The sequence below is a fragment of the Chiloscyllium plagiosum genome, chromosome 27, assembly GCF_004010195.1.
Source record: "Chiloscyllium plagiosum isolate BGI_BamShark_2017 chromosome 27, ASM401019v2, whole genome shotgun sequence".
NCBI classification, from domain to species: domain Eukaryota; kingdom Metazoa; phylum Chordata; class Chondrichthyes; order Orectolobiformes; family Hemiscylliidae; genus Chiloscyllium; species Chiloscyllium plagiosum.
Genome location: NC_057736.1, coordinates 48,263,505 through 48,276,994, shown reverse-complemented (window position 1 = coordinate 48,276,994; position 13,490 = coordinate 48,263,505). Strand labels below are relative to the sequence as shown.

At 42.6% G+C, this 13,490-nt stretch overlaps 1 protein-coding gene across 1 annotated transcript in view; it reads right to left on the bottom strand.

Moving 5' to 3' along the window:
• Nucleotides 1-4,494, bottom strand: part of LOC122563763 (cornifelin homolog A-like) — a 19,677-nt gene extending 15,183 nt beyond the window's left edge. Inside the window, exon 1 of the mRNA XM_043717969.1 lies at nt 4,390-4,494. Within this exon, the coding sequence (XP_043573904.1) occupies nt 4,390-4,476 (87 nt within the window). The 5' untranslated portion in view covers nt 4,477-4,494. The remainder of the gene's footprint in view (nt 1-4,389) is intronic.
• Nucleotides 4,495-13,490: the final 8,996 nt, after the last annotated feature.

Sequence of the window (13,490 nt, the reverse complement as noted above, 5' to 3'; positions counted from 1 at the left end):
AGGCTGTGATGGACAGATTTTTAACTAGTATGAGAATCAAGGGATCTGGGGAAAAGCCAGGAAAATAGAGTTGAGGATTGTCAGATCAGCCGTGTTCATATTGAATGGCTGAGCAGCTACGAGGGGCTGAATAGCTGACTTCTACCATTTTAAGGCTTACCCACCCCATCCCCCAATCTCAGAGTTGAACTGCCCTGCTGCCAGATTTGCACCTGACCGATATATCCCACCCACCTTAACAATCTATCACTTACCTGACCCTCCTAGCAACCTATGTGCCTGGCACTCTACCCACTTGGCATCTTACTCCCACCCACTGGGCATCCTACCCACCAGGTACTCTTCTAACCTGGCACACCAGACCTACCTGGTACTCTACCCTCGACACACACTGCACCCCTATCCCCTTCCCATTGGATATCCTACCCTGTCAGCATCACACCCTCAGACCTGCCTTCTATATGTACCATTTGACAGCTGCTGTCAAAGTGGTTGATTATAATGCTGGACATTTAAATCACAGAATATGATTCTGCTTTGAAAAAGGGGACATGGTTAGCATTAGGGATTAGGTTAACTCACCTTCCCCCAACCTTCCCTGTCAGGATGGAAGTATGGCTCCCCATTTCTGAAGGAAGCCTGAGCACAACCTCCTTTCAGAAGGGGCTCTTTCATGACATTAAAAAAAAACAAGAAGAGTGGCAATGTGTGTAAGATTGCAATTCCTCAGAAAATCTAGTTCTGATCCTAAAGCCAGGGGGAATACAAGCTCAACTCGCAAATCCATATCAGTTGCAGCAATCAGTCTCCTATTTTGATAAAGAGATTGCAAGAGGAAGAGGTAAACAACATAAAGCCAAACCACCAGACCACAGATTACAGGAAGTAGAGCAATATGTACCCCAACCACCATCAGAAACAGGATATACATTAACACTGATCAAAGACTGAAATGTAATAAGGTGTGTTGGGGGATTGGGGGTAGATTGAAATTTCCACCATAACTTTCCCCAAAAGCTTTCTGAAAACATATTTGCATTTCTGTGACGACTTTCACAAAACCAGGAAGCCCTGAAGTATTTTACAGCCACTGGAGTCATTTTGAACTGAGATCACTGTTGTAATATCGTGTAGAGAATGCAGTGGCTGCTTTATGTTCAGCAAGTTCACACACACAGCAAAGAGATAACAGCATGGTTTAAATCTTCAGTTCCAAAAAGGTGCCATATAGGATTTGAAACATTAATTCACTTTTTTCTCTCCAAAGGTGCTCTTAGAGTTGCTGAGAATTTCCAGTGCTTTCTGTTTTTATTTCAGATCTCCAGCATCTGCAATATTTTATTTTTGTGGATCTGTTTTGGTTGTTGCTTGATGAATAAACATTGGCCGTGACATCAGTATTAAAATAATACAGAAAAATAAAAAATAACAAGGCTGGAAATACAGAAGCTAATCACACCTCCACCAGCTGGACCTTGATTCCATTTATTGATTTCATGATAATATGTAACACTCTATGTTGTTGAATAATTCCACATTCCAAAATACCGCCAGTCAAATACGCCACTCCGTTTAATGTAGAATCAGGAGAAAGTGACGACTGCAGATGCTGGAGATTAGAGTTGAAAAGTGTGGTGCTAGAAAAGAACAGCAAGTCAGGCAGCATCTGAGGAGCAGAACATCCCTGATGAAAGGCTTTTGCCCAAAACGTCAATTCTCCTGCTCCCCGGATGCTGCCTGACCTGCTGTGCTTTTCCAGCACCACACTTTTCGACTCTGTAGGATCAGGAGGCCTGTCAATTTCTTCAGTTGGTACTGACACTCAGCTAGATCATTGCTGCTGTGTATCTTCCCTCTCTCTATCCACCTGGATTATTACCCATACCAATCAAAATGTAATTAACCTTAGTTTTTATCTGCATCTACACTTCTTGAAGGAGACCGATTTAGATTTCCACCTGTATTCATTTGAGAAAGTACTCATTTATATTAGATTCTTAACAAGTTGATAATATTTTCAGTGTGAATGTTGCTATCCACTGAACAGGAATTCAGTGAGCTGGAGGTTTCCATTCTGATCTTGCTGCAGCAACATCTGCTTCTAAGCACATGCATCGACCCCAGCGGGACAATTGTCATCTAAAGCATCGATTAGCCTGGGACTCTGCTGGATTTGAGCCAGTCCAATCCCCAAACCAGTTTTAAAACAAATGGACAAATGCACAATACTGTCCTTACAGCAGCTTGTTGCTATGGGAATGGTTAATTTTGAATAGCTTCCCATGACCTCTGAAAGGAAGGGCAAAGCCATGTTGTCAGTGAAAGGCAGCAATACAATGGAAGAGGAGAGCATTTGGAACCACAGTAGAAATGAGAACAAAACTCGTGATTTGCTTGATAGATACCATGAAGAATATTCAGATTAACCCCTTCCTGGTGCATTTTTAATTTAGATTCCCTATAATATGGAAACAGGCCCTTCAGCCCAACAAGTCCACACCGATCCTCCGGAGAGTAACCCACTCAGATCCATTTCCCTACCCTATATTTACCCCTGACTAATGCACCTAACACTATGGACAATTTAGCATGGCCAATTCACCTGACCTGCACGTCCTTGGATTGTGGGAGGAAACCGGAACACCCAGAGGAAACCCACGCAGGCACAGGGAGAACGTGCAAACTCCACACAGAGAGTCACCCAAGGTGGGAATTGAATCCGGGTCCCTGGCATTGTGAGGCAGCAGTGTTAACCACTGAGCCACCGTGCTGCTCCCTTAATTGGGTTTGGTGGGACTAGATGTTGCATTGATGATGAACACTGGTGGAACTGCTATTCTAGGCTGGAATGTTAGGCCCACAACAATCACCTTCTGATATAATCAGCTCTCTCTACCTTATTGCATCATTCTGCTAGGCTGAGGTCTGCTCAAGGATTGTCAGAAAACAGTGAATACAGAACCCTGTGCAATAATGCTCCCACAATGATCTTGCCTTCAGGTATAAGAGTCATCGAGTCATCGAGTATGGAAACAGACCCTTTGGTCCAATTTGTCCACACCAACCAGACATTCCAGTCTGGCCTAGTCCAATTTGCCAGCATTAGGCCCACAGCCCTCTAAACCCTTCCTATTCATAGACCTCTCCAGATTTCTTTTAAATGTTGTGATTGTGCCAGCCTCCACCACTTCATGGCAGCTTGTTCCACATGAGGACCACGCTTTGTGTGAAAAAGTTACCCCTCAGGACCTTTTTGATTCTTTCCCCTATTACCTTAAACCTATGCCCTCTAGTTTTGGACTCCCCCACCCTAGGAAAATGACCTTTAATATTCAACCTATCCAATTCCCTTATGATTTTTGCACCCAGCGCCAATCCATGGCTGCTCACAGACCTCATAGATCAGACACAAGGAAGGAGCTCAGCTGTGATACCTTGTATGTTCTAATAGTCAGCACTAAGTAGGGAAAGTAGATTCCAGCAAAGGTTCAATGTCTTTTACCAAATCATTAACCAGGAAAAGCTATTCAGTTCCTGAACCAGTTTCATTCCATTAAGAACATGATATCTTTCAATCATGAGGACTTTTCCACATAGGTGCATGGTATTCTAATCCTGCAGCAACTTTGATTTTTTTCAAGTTAAGCTAATTTTATAGTAAGCTGAGGAAGAGTTTTTTGTAAATCACTCTGACACAGAGATGGCTGAGTTTTGGGGCTCCCAATGGTAAGATAGTAAGGGAAATTCCAAATTTCTGGTCTGCGAACTAACTAAATAAATCATTTTTGCCCCACAAGCCTTAATACTTTTAGCTAAGACTCCATGAATCTCAGATTTCAAATCTAGCATCAATTTCTATTTGTAGAAGAAACAGTTTCTCTCTGCACAACTGTCCATTAACATACTGTACATTTGATCAAGTTACTCTTTAAATCTTTGAAACTCCAGTGCTCTTCAAGTAACCTTTCTGCACAATTAAACACTTCAAGTCTAAGTGTCAATCTGGTAAATCTGTACTGCACTCCCTCCAAGGCCGATACCATCCTAAGGAGCGGTATCCAGAATGGTTCACAGTATCTCCCAATACTGTGTTTATCTGAAACAAGCTTTTTACTCCCCTGTTTTCCAGTTCTCTCAGTATGAAGAGCAACATTCCATCCAACTTTGGGATTCTCTTTTATACCTATTCATAATTTTTAATAATCTATGCACATGGATACCCAAGGCTCATTGTATTTGCACTTTTCCTGCTTTTTGCTGTTTGGAAAACTTCTTGTTTATCCTTTATGGTCAGGAAATGGAAGGAAGGTATTCACAATTAAATAAAGCTAAACATATGAAGTACATAATTAAATGATCTTTGAAATGCCAAACAAATTAAGTACTTACTTGGCAGAAGCAGGATTTTTTCTGGTGAACCAGAAACTTGTGATCAAGTGTAGGGAAGGGGAAGTGAGAAGAAGTTGAATTGAGCATGTGCAGCAGTTACTTACGAGTGTTACTGAGTAATTCCAGACTGTGCAATGTCTAGTTCCGGTGTCAGTTGCCAAAGCAGATATGAAGTAAGGCTAAAACAGAGCTCAGAATGAGGCACAGTCAGGGTGAGAAGGTTGAGAGAAGATTTGAAAAACGTGCTTACAATCATGGGTGATCTGGACAGAGTAGATAGGGAGAAACTTTTCTATTAGTCTAAGGCCCACAAACCAGAGGCCACAGCTTTAATGTAATTGGCAAAAGAAGCCAATTCTAGGTCTGAAACATGCTGCCTGAGATTGTGGTGGAGGCAGATTTAATCCAGTGTTTCAAGATGGAACAAAATCATTATCTGAAAGGGAAAAAAATTGGAGGGCTACTGGGACAAGTTATATGAGTGGTGTTGCTCCTTCAGAGGGCCAGCACAGATACAATGGGCAGAATGACCACCCTCTGTGCTCTACCCACTCTGTGGTTCTAAATTCTCACACAGATGAAGTTGTTAGGTACACAAGCACTCAGGAAACTGGAACAAAATTGAAGTTAGAAAACAGAATGACAATGGAGCTTGCAACCTAATTCTGATAGTTAACATCTCAGCTAGCATTCCTGAAATGGGCACCTGGGCAACACTCCAGCTCAGGTAAAGATTTTGCAGATTTGAACCTTCTACTGACAAAGGGAAATTGCACAGATCAAAGGAACCAACAGAGCTCAAACAGTTTTAAGGAATAATTTGGAGATGCTGGTGTTGGACTGGGGTGTACAAAGTTAAAAATCACACAACACCAGGTTATAGTCCAACAGGTTTAATTGGAAGCACTAGCTTTCGGAGCGTTGCTCCTTCAGGTGGTTGTGGAGGACACAATTGTAAGTCACAGAATTTATAGCAAAAGTTTACAGTGTGATGGAACTGAAATTATACATTGAAAAATACTTTGATTGTTTGTTAAGTTTCTCATCTGTTAGAATGACCATGATAATGTCCCTTCTTTCATATGTAAATCACAAGGCTTTTTTTAAAAGTTACATTCTCAGGTTAACTGTAACAATTGGTGTCAGCCCAGATAAGATGTTAAGATATTGAAGGCGTTAACCCCCGTATTCCCTGTCTGTGCCATAGTGTTTAGATTGATTCTAATCTAAAAAGTGAGTTAACAGAGTCTTACATGGATTCATGCAGTTTTTGAGCAAAGTACAATGTAACTCTGCAAGTACAAATTCACCCCACAAACCCATAGACAACCTCACAATGTTACACTTCTCCAGCTTCCACCCAAAACATGTTAAAACAGGAACGTGACAACCACCTGGAACTTCTCAGGGATGCCCTCATAAGAACGGGGTACGATGCTCAACTCATCGACCACCAGTTCCAACATGCCACATCGAGGAACTGTAATGATCTCCTCAGGAGTCAGACATGTGCTGCAACCGACAGGGTACCCTTTGTTGTCCAGTACTTCCCCAGGAGCTGAAAAATTATGCCATGTTCTTCATGACCTGCAACACATTATCAATGAGGATGAGCACCTCGCCAAGACCTTCCCCACAACCTCCACTGTTCACCTTTAAACAACTGCCAAATCTCAAACAGATCATTGGTGGGTTCATGTCACACTACAGGTGACCACCATTGCACTATATACACACACAGACACTTCTATACACACACACACAAATGCACACACACACAGGCACTCCTATACATACACATACACAGACACGCACACAGACACACAAAAACACTCCTACAGACACACACACTCCCATGCTCACACATGCACTCTCTCACAGACTTAGACCCCTTTCCACTCACACACACATATACACTTTCTCTCACAGACACTCACAATCCCCACCCCAGACACACACACACTCCTATAGACATACACCCTCCCACACTCACAAATGTACTCTCTCACAGACTTAGACCCCTTTACGCACACACGCACACACAAATACACTCTCACAGGCACTCACAACCCCCCACCCCATTCACACACACACACACAAAACCCACATACGTTTGTGGGGTGAATTTGTACTTGCAGAGTTACATTGTACTTTGCTCAAAAACTAGATGAATCCATGTAAGACTCTGTTGACTCACTTTTTAGATTAGAATCAGTCTAAACATTATGGCACAGACAGGGAACACAGGAGGCTAACGCCTTCAACATCTTAACATCTTATCCAGGCTAACACCAATTGTTACAGTTAACCTGAGAATGTGACTTTTAAAAAAAGCCTTGTGATTTACACATGAAAGAAGTGAAACTATCATGGTCATTCTAACAGATGAGACACTTAACAAACAATCAAGGTATTTTTCAATATATAATTTCAGTTACATCTCTTTCTTAAGGAAAGTATTAACAAGAATAGCAATAACATTTAATAAACTTAATAAAGTGCAATATAATTTTGTTCATAATTTGATTTGATTTTGCAGCCAAGTAATACACTGCACCCTGAGTTAGACAGTTGTGGCTTCAAGTCTCACTCTAGCATCTCTCTGATGTAGAACTGAGGTTGTGCTGCACTGCGATATGATTGTCTTTTCAGAAGAACTGAACTGAGTCCCAGCTGACCTCTCAGGTGGATGTAAAGGATTCAATGACATTATATCAAGAAAGAGACAGGGAGTTCTCCTTGGTGCTCTGGCTCATACTTTCCCTTAACCAACATCACAAACACTACTAATCTGCCCATTTATCTCAACACTGTTTGTAGGAGTTTGTTGTGAACAAATTGGTTGCTGCATTTCCTATGTTCCAAACCATTCCAATTTTGAAAAGAGTTCATATTACAGAAGAAGAGATGCTGGAGGTCTTAAACATAGATAAATCCCAGGACCTGATCAAGAATTTTGTGGGAAGCTGGGGAAGAGATTGCTGGCTATTTTGCTGAGATATTTGTGTTATTGATAGCCACTGGCGAGGTGCCAGAAGACTTGAGATTTGCTAATGTGGTGCCATTATTTAAGGAAGTGTTATGAAGGTGTATGTGTGTTCTGTTCCGTTAAGAGAGAGTGAAAGCTGGCAAGGACTGACTGAAAGCACAGTATGTGCTGAACAATTCAAAAATGTAACATTTGGTTGTAAAACAAATAGCTGGAGTTGCGTTGCCATGGTACACAACAAATTCAAATTAGGCCAATCAGTTCAAATTATGCCCCAAGATACCAAAAACCAATCAAATTTGAGTTTGACTGTTTGGATGACAGGAGAAAGTGAGGATTGCAGATGCTGGAGATCAGAGCTGAAAATATGTTGCTGGAAAAGCACAGCAGGTCAGGCAGCATCCAAGGAGCAGGAGAATCGACGTTTCAGGCATGAGCCCTTCTTCAGGAATGATTCCTGAAGAAGGGCTCATGCCCGAAACGTCGATTCCCCTGCTCCTTGGATGCTGCCTGACCTGCTGCGCTTTTCCAGCAACACATTTTTAGCTCTGTTTTGGATGACAACAAACCAATAAGACGGTCCAATGTTTTGGAGTATATAAAATTGGGTATTTTGAAAAGTTAGCCAGAGCAGCAAAGAGCACCAACAAACACAGACGGCCTGCAGAATTCCTCTCTGAAAGGTACCTTTTCAGATGAAATTTGTGAAGCAGAAGACTGAAGAAATGAGCCAGCAAAATACAGATAAAGATACCAAGGGAACCGCGACAACTGGATGGTTTTGAAATTTAATTTTTTTTGTTAAACTTAATCGGGGGTTTTGTCAGATCAGTATATTGTTGTAGAGTGGGAGGTAGAGAAATTGATCAGACAAAGGAGGATTCCTGTGTAGATAGTTGTTGCTTCATGTTTCTTGGTGTTAAAGAACAAATTATTACATTTTGTCTTTACATAGAGGGCTTTTTGTAGTTTTGGGTCACTCATACTTTGACAGATTACAAGGCAAGGTGAGCATCTCTGTGGGTCTGGTTCAAATTAGCAGAAGGGTTTGTAACAAAAAGAAGGAAGAGCCAGGAAACTATAGACTGGTGAGCCTTACATCAGTGATGGGTACATTTTTGGAGGGATTTTTTACATGCATTTGGAAAGGCAAGGACTGATTAGGGTTGTCAACATGGCTTTGTGCATAAAATATCATGTCTCACAAACTTGATTGAGTTTTTTAAAGCGGTGACAAAGAAGAATAATGAAAGCAGAGCAATAGACCTTGCCTATATGGCCTTCAGCAAAGCTTTCGACAAGGTTCCACATGGTACACTGGTTTATAAGGTTAGATCACATGAGATCCAGGGAGAGTTAGCCAATTGCATATAAATTTGGTTTGAAGGTAGGAGACAGAGGGTGGTGGCAGAGGGTTGTTTCCAACTAGAGGTCTGTGACAAGGATTGGTCCAGTGCTTTTTGTCAGGTGTATAAATGATTTGGATGTCATTATAGGAGAGATGGTTAGTAAGTTTGCAGATGACACCAAAATAGGTGGTGTAGTAGACAATAAGAAGAGTATCTCAAGAATACAACAGGACCTTGATCAGATGGGCCAATGAGCTCAGGAGATGCAAATGAAATTTAATTTAGATAAATATGAGGTGTTGCATTTTAATAAGACAAACCAAGTCAGGACTTGTTCAGTTAATGGTAGATCCCTGTGGAGTGTTGCCAAAGAAACAAACCCAGAGGTGCAGATGCATAATTCCATGAAAATGGAGTCACAGGTAGACAGTGCGGTGAAGAAGGTGTTCTATACATTGTCCTTCATTGGTCAGAACATTGACTATAGGAGTTGGGATGTCATGTTGCAGCTGTATCAGATGTTGGCGAGGCCATTTTTAGAATACTGTGTACAGTCCTGGTTGCCCTTCTATGGGAAAGATCTTGAGAGTGCAGAAAAGATTTACAAGGATATTGCCAGGACAGGAGAGTTTGAGTTATAGGGAGAGGCTGAATAGGCTGGAGCTGTTTCCTCGAGAGTGACAGAGGTTGAGATGTGAGCTTATAAAGGTTTATAAAATCGTAAGGGACATGAATAATTTATTGTCTGTGAAAGGCTTTGGGGCATTGAGAAGTCACAAAAGGTTTGGTATAAATGCAAATCTTTCTTTCTTGTTAACTTTTAAGCTTAGTTTTTTTCAAGTAGCCAGGTAAGATTCTGAAGTTTTAATGTCTTAAAATGACTCTTTACATTCATCCAGACATGCAGAAATAGTGTATACTGAACTGAGAATTGGCTCTGATGCTTGTCTGACAGATGATGTGTCTCAATGGGATAAGCTAACTGGAGCTGTGCCTTTGTGTACTGCTTCCTCAGGCTCAAAGAAATATAATCACTGATCTGTGGCAGCAAAGAAACTCATTACAGAGAAACACCAGTGAAACCATTATCTCTTTAATTAAAGTCATGTAGGATGAATGAAACTCCATTGATGCTGACAGATCAGATTCAGACTAACAGACTCACCCAGTGGAAAGGGATGAGCCACTGGATTACCAGAGTCACGTTGATCGCAGCAGTTCAGCTGAGGCGATGGAGTACTTTGGTTTAATTTTAAGAAATATTTTCTAATCATCCAGTTTAGAGGTAATATTGTACATCTTTTGAACCTGGGTGTCATGGCTCAGAGGTGGGGACACTACCACTGCACAAGAGCCCTCATGCATTTCAATTTTATTTGAAGTAAAGCTCCACCAAATCACCATGTCACTAATTAAACATTTAATGAATGACAAACAACAGAAGAAAGGATAGCGTGAAAGATTAAATTTAAATGGAGTTTGGGGGGGATCCAAGATGGCGGTGTCCTGGTAGGATCGCGTTTGCTGGACTCCGCACTACAACATCGACCCGAAAGAGCCAAAATCCCTCCCAAACACTTTACTGTGCGTAAAAACACAGGAAAGGAGCTAGAAAACTGAAAAAAATCTACTTACCAGGTCCTTGCAGCTGGACAATGCTGAAGAAAGGAGGAAGCTCGCCTGGGGCCGGGGCCACGGCACAGCCCTCTGAAGCAGCTGGCTTGCTTACTCACCAGACCCTAGTTGAGGAGCTGGTTAAATCTTGTGAGGTCCTAGGGAAGCAGATCAGGGAAAAAAATTGAAGAGAAGTTGGCTCCTGCATCTGCATTGCTGCAAGACCTGGGATAAAGGACCGACGAGCTCGAGCACTGGGCTGCAGGGTTCGAGGAAGAGACTGGCTCCTCCAAGAGCCAGATAGAATCCCTGGAAACACACGTCCATGGTCTGTTGGACCTGGTAGACAATCTCGAAAACAGGGGCAGAAGAAAGAACCTACGCATTGTTGGCATACTGGAGAGGATGGAAGGTGAACAGCTGGTGGAGTTCTTCGAGAAGCGGATTCTGGAATTCCTTGGTTTGGAGGTTGAGAAGGGAAGGATAATAATTGAAAGAGGCCATCAGATTGCGGCACGAAAACCAGGTGAGGATCAGTGCCCATGACCTGTCCTGGTGAGGTTCCATCATTATGAAGACAAGCAGAGGGTCATGGAAGCTTCTAGACCCCACGGGAGGGACCTGAAGGCATTGGTATGTGGTGGCTCCAGGGTAATCATTTTTCAAGACTACTTGGCAGCAGTAGTCTGGAAAAGGAAGTCCTACAATGGCATCAAAAGGAGATTGAGAGAGGTTGGAATCCAGTATTCTTTAAGATATCCAGCAGTGCTTCAGATCAATCATAATGGATCCATAATTTGTTCAACTCGTCAGAGAAAGCGAAGGACTTTGTGGGCGCGCTGATTTAAGTCGAATGGCTGAATAGGTGTAGAGGACAGAGCTGTTCGGGTTTGCAACAGAATGGGTATCAGCGAGTTTTTGAGAAGATTTATAGTTCAGGTTGAGGTTTTGGATGTAGGTTTGCTCGCTGAGCTTGAAGGTTCATTTCCAGACGTTTTGTCACCATACTAGGTAGCATCTTCAGTGGGCCTCAGGCGAAAATGTTACCTCAGGCTTTGCCTGAGGCCCACTGAAGATGTTACCTAGTAGGGTGACGAAACATCTGGAAGTGAACCCTCCAGTTCAGTGAGCAAACCTGCATCCAAAACAGAATGGGTATGACCAGGTTTATTTTTCATCTTTGAATAAGAGTAGGGGGGGTGGCCATTTTAGTTAGAAACATTTTCCACTTAAGTTATTCGAGTGCATTAAAGACACACATGGGAGATTTGTAATCCTTAAAGCTTTGATACATGGTGAAGAATATGGGAAATTAAATGTTTACTGTCCCCTGGCCCACCCCTTAAATTCTTGACAGATGCACTTTCTAGACTGGTTAATATTATACCTCAACATATCATCATAGGAGGGGATTTGAGTTATCTCATAGACCTTACGGTGGACAGATTGCCCAAAGGCCCATGATCTAAATAATTAATGTATTTGTGTACTGAATTGGGGTTGGTAGATGTTTGGAGGCACCTTCACCCTACTGGAAGGGACTTCACATTCTTCTTGAACCCACATAAATGCCAAACCAGGATTGATCTTTCTCTGACCCCCGCAGCACTTCTGGGCTCAGTGGCATCATGTACAACTGGCAATATCAGTATATCCGATCATGCCCCAGTGTATATTAAAGATGCGGTGGTAGGCTTGAGGCACTGGTGACTGGACCCCTTCATCTTCAAGGATGGCAAATTTATTGAACTCCTTCCTACTCAGTTCATGGCTTTCTTGGATATTAGTTCTGGCTCGGCCAGTAGCCAGTTTCCCATCCTTTGGGAGCTAAAGCATATGCTGCGGGTTTGATTATTTCCTATTCAGCCAGTAAGGAGCGGCAGACAGGTAAGCAGCAACGCTTGCTCAAGACACTTCTGAAAGTAGCTGAAAAGGCTAACTTTGACAATCCCTCACTGGTTAAACTGTACAGGATCACAGCGCTTCGGTCTACACTGAACTCTATGCTCACATACACAACCAAGAGGGAGCTTACATTTGCAAGTCAAAGGCTGTTTGAGCATGGGGATAAGCTGGGCAAGTACCTAACATACATTGCTTGGAAAAGGAGTGCCCCCCAAGCCATTACCTCAATCAGAGACGACACTGGAAATTTGACCTACGATTCTAAAAGGATTAATGCATCATTCCGGAAATTTTACTCTGATTCTACCAATCTGAAAGCAGTAAGAGTGGATGGGTTAGGATGGAGTCCTTTTTTTAAGAATTTGGGCTTTCCAGGGGTGACCCCTGAACAAGAGTCTCTCTCTCCTCAATGCCCCGTTGTCAGAGCAGGAGGCTGTGAGGCAGCTCCAGAATGGGAAGGCGCCAGGTCCGGACGTGATCCCCAGTGAGTTCTAGAAGGAATTTATAATCACAGCCTCCTCCCACCATCTCTAAAAGAGTCGAACATCTCTTTCATTCTTAAAAAAAGGGAAGGCCCTGGAGGACTGTGCTTCCTATAGACCCACTTCGCTCCTGAATGTCGACTTCAAAATCCTATCCAAGACTCTGGCATTAAGGCTAGAAACTGTACTGCCCTCCATCACAAAGGAGGACCAGATGGGGTTCATAAAAGGTCACAGATTGAAAGATAATGTCAGGAGATTACTTATCATGATCCCAGTATGTCAACAGTGATCGGTACAGGGATTGGTGATCTCCTTAGATGTGGAAAAGTCATTTGACAGAGTCGAGTGGCCATATCTTTTTCATACTTTGAAGCCATTTGGCTTGGGCGAGATCTTCATTAGGCGGGTGGAGATTTTGTATAGTGACCTTTTTGCCGTGGCCTTCACCAATGGTGTACAGTCAAGCAATTTTATTATTTGTAGATTAGATTAGATTAGATTACTTACAGTGTGGAAACAGGCCCTTCGGCCCAACAAGCCCACACCGACCCGCCAAAGCGTAACCCACCCAGACCCATTCCCCTACATTTATCCCTTCACCTAACACTACGGGTAATTTAGCATGGCCAATTCACCTGACCTGCACATTTTTGGTCTGTGGGAGGAAACCCGAGCACCCGGAGGAAACCCACACAGACACGGGGAGAACATGCAAACTCCACACAGTTGCCTAAGGCGGGAATTGAACCCAGGTCTCTG